At 43.9% G+C, this 6,000-nt stretch overlaps 1 protein-coding gene across 1 annotated transcript in view; it reads right to left on the reverse strand.

Moving 5' to 3' along the window:
- CTSD (cathepsin D) overlaps positions 1-5,679 on the reverse strand; it is a 43,780-nt gene extending 38,101 nt beyond the window's left edge. The window contains exon 1 of the mRNA XM_060768756.2: positions 5,427-5,679. Within this exon, the coding sequence (XP_060624739.2) occupies positions 5,427-5,488 (62 nt within the window). The 5' untranslated portion in view covers positions 5,489-5,679. The remainder of the gene's footprint in view (positions 1-5,426) is intronic.
- Positions 5,680-6,000: the final 321 nt, after the last annotated feature.

Below are 6,000 nucleotides of genomic sequence, written 5' to 3' on the forward strand. Positions count from 1 at the left end.
GCTTCATTCCACCAATCTGAATAGCAAGAAGCTCTCCTGTGGCCAAACTTTCTCTTACAGCTCCTACTTTATGTCCTGTTTAAAGCCACTCCCCACCCCAGACAAGAATGAGAATGTATATAACCATGTAGGATTAATTACTACATTTTCATAGATTCCTCAAACAATTGTAAACAAAACCTAACAAATTACACCTTAAACATGGAGACAAAGTTGTCCTAAGAGTGGCCAGCTAAATAAATAGTTTTTTAAGTCCTTTTCTTAATATACAAGAGTCAGACTGTAGTCAAATATTTGTATGCACGTATAAATTAAATGAAGCAGTAGCAACTATTTTGGAATACAAAGCCCAGATACCAATTAACATGGGAGGCACTCCTCAATGCCTCTTCTCACAACCTGATGCTCTCAAAGTGTTAGGCTGCAACTCCCATGCTGTCTAGCAGTATGGGAGACATAGTTCTACGCATATAGAGCAGTACTTTCAGGCTCTCTGAAGCTGGGAGATTATTATATAAAAATATGTGAGGGGAAGTCATAGGGAGGAGGGAGGCTTATTTTCTGCTTCCCTGGAGACGAGGGCCCTTCTGGACAGACCCTCTATCTCAGGATCCAATCTCAGGCTTTCTGTTTATCCCAGATTACCTGGCAGTGTAGACTCACATATTCCTGTTTAAAGCAGAAAAACTGGGATCAGATTCTGGGATATAGGGTCTGCCTGTAAGGGCCCTATGACACAGAACAATGGCTTCAAACTACAGGTAAGGGGATTCCATCTGCAAATGAGAAAGAAACTTCCTGACTGTGAAAGCTGTTCAGCAGTGGAACTCTCTTCCCCAGAGTGTGGTGGAGGCGCCTTCTTTGGAGGGTTTTGAGGCTGGATGGCCATCTGTTGGGTTGCTTTGAATGCCATTTTCCTGCTTCTTTGCAGGGGGTTGAACTGGATGGCCCATGAGGCCTCTTCCAACTCTAGGATTCTATTATTGTTTTCCAATGTATTAAGGGTTGGTACTAAATTGGGTACTATTGTTTCTATTTTCCTGGAAAGACCAACTAATGAATCAGTATTTAAGTTTAAGCAGCAAGCAGTAGTCATCTCCATTCTACCTAACAAATAACATATTTTTTAGAACTATGCAACTCTCTAGCATTCTGTGATAAAGGCAGGAAATGCATAGCCCTCCAAATGATGTTGTACTGCAATTCCCATCATTCCTTACCATTGGCTTTATCGGGTAAGGTTGATGTGCACTACAATTTAGTGACATTTGGAGTGTCACACCTGTTCAATGTGGAGCATCTGACAGGAGAAACCAACAAGCAGAAGCCAGCTCTATCCAGCAGAAAGCTAAAACAAAATATAATATAGTGTATGTATATATATCTTGTAAGCCACTCTGAGTCCCTTTCGGGATGAGAAGGGCGGCATATAAATGTCGTAAATAAATAAAGATCCCTTCACATTTTCTGCACTTCAGAGAGAACACAGGAGAAAAGGGAAACAAGAAGAATTGGCTTCATCTTGCTGTGAGACGGAAGGAGCTGTATGGTCACCACAAATGAAACACATTGGTGGATAACTTCCACATTTGTGGAAGATGAAATTAGACACTTCAAGAATGCCATGGCAGATTTTTGGCAAGCCCCTTCTTACGGGCGTGACAGCATCCTTAGCTCTTTAAAGCAGCCCAGCCCTCTGTGCCCTTGGCATTTTGAAATGATAGAGTAAGCTCCTTTAATACAACCACATTATTTTTTTAAAAAAAACTACAGAGTAATGATACTGTGGGCCATCACTCTGGTTAAAAGAGATCTTGATTTTAGAGCACTGCCAGCCACGTAGGAGGGACTTACTGCTGCATGTCAGAACACCAGCCACCAAACATGTTTGCTCGCTTTGAAAATATGATTGTTCATCTTTAATCTAGTTCAATCTCTAACAGGTGGTATCTCATCAGATATGAAAGATGGAATAGCGAGTGAAAAGAGAATATTCTTTTACCATTGATATAATAATGTGTTTTTAATGAGACACCACTTCTTGCACTAGCTGAGCTGTCTAAAAGTTGAAGATATCTTCATATCAGGTAGTTTGTTTCTGCATTTTTCTTAGGACATATACTACACATCTCTATTATATTAAGGCCTGACAAATAAATTTAATAATGTGGCCTCTCAATACTAGTTTTATACTCTGGCCACAAACCTTTCCCAGATCACTGAGGGCCCCTCCACACAACCCTATTGTTATTTATTCGTTCAGTCGCTTCCGACTCTTTGTGACCTCATAGACCAGCCCACGCCTGAGCTCCCTGTCAGCCGTCACCACCCCCAGCTCCTTCAGAGTCAAGCCAGTCACTTCAAGGATACCATCCATCCATCTTGCCCTTGGTTGGCCCCTTTTCCTTGCATTTTCCCCAGCATAATTGTCTTCTCCAAACTTTCCTGTCTCCTCATTATGTGGCCGAAAGATTTCAACTTTGTCTCTAATATCCTTTCTTCCAGTGTGGCCATTTGCAACATTTCCACTTCTCTCAAGGAGACAAGAGTTCTTTCTCCCACCCTGGACATTCCACAGATATATAAACCTCGCCTGCCTAGTTTCCAACAGACCCCTCAAGCTCTGAGTATGCTTGCCATAGATGTGGGTGAAACATCAGGAGAAAACGCTTCTGGAACATGGCCATATGGCCTGGAAAACTCACAGCAACCCAGTTTGACACCACTTCAACTGTTATGGCTCAGTGCTATGTAGTTGTGGGAGTTGTAGTTTTGCAAGGTCTTTAGCCTTCTCTGCCAATGAACACTGCTGACTCATCAAAGCACTGCTCCCTGAATTTTAATCTATAGCATTGAGCCATGGTAGTTTAAGTGGTGTCAAACTGAATCAATTCTACAGTGTAGAGTTAATCTCAGTTGGTCTTACTCCTGAGTAAACTTACATCAGAATGCAATACCAACCCTTGCTCCATGATAGAGCAATAATTCTCCATCAAACGAAAGAAGGAGAAGACAAAAACCTGCTGTTACTTCTTATCTTGAAAAGTGAAAGATAGCCGTGAGCTGTTGGTCTGCAACTTTCACCGACCTTATCAACACTTTGGGAAAGTGGTGGAGAATGATAGGAGCAAGACTTCCACAACATACAGTTATATATAAAGAGGAGGGGGGGGAGAGAGGGACCCATTTCCCCACCTCTACTACAAGTCCTAGTTTGAACTGCAGCATCCATAGACACAAAGTTTCTTACTTCATCTTGAAGAGACCAAATAAATTAATTTTATCATATTCAATAGATGTATTGTTGGTCAGAACCAGCAAGGGTACCACAAGGGTGTGGAGAAAGAAAGAAAGCTGTCCTAGTATCCTTGTTTATTCCCTAAATAATCTTAGTGGCCTCAGATCCTATCTGATCTTGGACACTAAGCAGGACACAACGCAGGCTAGCACTTGGATGGGAGACCACCAACAAATTCCATTTTCTGTAAGAAGTATTTCAAAGGTAGGAGCTGGCAAAACCACCTGCGAGTATTCCTCGACTAAGAACACGCTATGAAATCCATGGAGTCACAATAAGTCCCAGCTTAGCTTCCAATACAAGACAGGATCTGGTGCCTTTATAAGAGGCTTACTTCGAAGCAAACTTCATCTCAGAAACAGAAGCGTCCAATCTTTAAATACAACAGCTATCTCGAGAGGCTAATAACAAAGGCGCAGCATCCAGGGAGGAATGGGCTTTCTTCTTGGGGATTCCTCTCCCACTTCTGATTCTTGTTTCATACTTATTTAATCCCTGACTCTTAAATCCTCTCCACAAAGAGGATCTCTGTGCGCTCAGATCCACTGAAGGATCTGAGGCCCAGCACTGTGTTCTTCTAAATCCATCCCACTCCACAAGTCACACTGGTTTCATGTGCGGACTCCAGTCCCTTCCACACAGCTGAATAAAATCCCACATTTTCTGCTTTGAACTGGAATATATGGCAGCGTGGATTCAGATAACCCAGTTCAAAACAGATAATGTGGGATTTTCCGCTTTGACATTCTGGGGTATTTGGCTGTGTGGAAGGGCTCTCCCTTAGGCACGCAAAATTCCCAGAAGCCAAGCAAAGAAACAAACATTCTCTAAATAAATTATAATAACACATTTTATCTGTTACCTGCCTCCTCTCACATCTCAAGGTGGGGTACAACATAGTTAAAATACATGGATAAAAATCAAAGGATCATTATATATACACGTGTGTGTGTGTGTGTCCAGGTTTTACACTCAGCAGAACTGTATACATACATTGTGCAGAATTAATACAATTTGACGCCACATTCACTGCCATGGCTTTGAGCTATAGAATAATGGGGTTCAATATTTTATAACCATTTACTCTTCTTGTTTGGAGGGTTTTGATACTTGCCCTTCTACACAGCTGTATAAAATCCACATCATGTGCTTTGCACTGGATTATATGGCAATGTAGACTAAGATAATCCAGTTCAAAGCAGATCATGTGGTTTTTCTGCTTTGACAGCCTGGATTATCTGGTAGTGTAGAGGGGGCTCCAGACAGACCTTATATCCCAGGATCTGATCCCAGCTTTTATCCCAGATTGTCTATCAGTGCGGACTCATATAATCCAGTTTAAAGCAGTAAACCAGGGATCAGATCCTGGGAAACAGAGCCTGTCTGGGGGCCCTTCCTATATCCCAGAATATCAAGGCAGAAAATCCTACAATATTTGTTTTGAACTGAGTTATCCGAGCCCACACTGCCATATATTCCATGTGGGATTTTCTGCCTTGATATTCTGGGATATAGGAATGTGTGGAAGGGCCCTAAGAGAGCTCTTCTGCCACAACTTACCCCAGTAGGGAACCATGGAAGTTAAAGTGGTGCTACAATTCTGCAGTGTGGCTGGTTTTGAGAAGTGGCTCAATGTTACCTTCCTGCATACACAAAACCACACGGTAGAATTAATGCAGTTTGAGTCCACTTTTTAACCACCATGGCTCCATACTATGGAAACATGGGATTTGTAGTTTTACAAGGTTCTTGAGCCTCTTCTACCAAACTGCAAGTCCTAGGATTTCATTAACAGTGAGCCCTTCAGTTAAAGCTGACTCGAAGTGCATTAAGTCCACAGTGTAGACCAGGCATGGGCAAACTTGGGCCATCCCTCCAGGTGTTTTGGACTTCAACTCCCACAATTCCTAACAGAATTGTGGGAGCTGAAGTCCAAAACACCTGGAGGGATGGCCCAAGTTTGCCCATGCCTGGTCTATATTATGGATGTATCCCTGGGCAGCAACTATGGAACACGCCCCTGGGACGCTGCCGGGTTGTTTGTTTGCTTTTGCAAAAAATGTGGAGCCATCTCCTCCAAAGCCGGGGTCCCGAGACCTCCTCCCTCCCAGGGAAGGGGGAACCCTACCTGATCAGCGCCGAAGAGGCTGCAGCCACGGAGAGGAGCAGCACGAGAGCGCGGAGCCCCATCCTGGATGCAACAGAGAGGGAGGAGGAGGAAGGAAAAAAAAGGAGGCAAGCTGGTCCGGCTCTGACCCGCTCACAGAGCCCTTTTGCAGGACGGAGGCTGGCTGCTTCTTGATATGAAGGAGATGACTGAGCAATCCGCCCTCGTGACAAAGCCCTCCATCAGCTGACTCGCTCCACCACAGCGCGCGGCAGTGGCGGCGGCGGCACCACGTGACCCGGGAAGAGGCGGGACCCGGAGTTAACCCCCAAAGTGCCCGGTTTCAGGAGGCGCTGCATTCGCATTATAGGCGTGCCCTATGCTCAAGACTGGCAACACACCTGATGGCAGCAAGTTCGTTTAAGGCAGTGGTTCCCAACCCTTTTTTGACCAGGGACCACTCACTCTCCAACATTAGTACCAAAAGGGTTACCAATCAGTTTTTGGTCAACTTTAGATTCGGTGTGGTTATTTGGGGTGCTGATTGAGAAAATTGGGTTGGATAGACCACATCAGTTCTAGTTTCTGATACAGA

The sequence above is a fragment of the Anolis sagrei genome, chromosome 1 (genome assembly GCF_037176765.1).
Source record: "Anolis sagrei isolate rAnoSag1 chromosome 1, rAnoSag1.mat, whole genome shotgun sequence".
Classification (NCBI taxonomy): Eukaryota; Metazoa; Chordata; class Lepidosauria; order Squamata; family Dactyloidae; genus Anolis; species Anolis sagrei.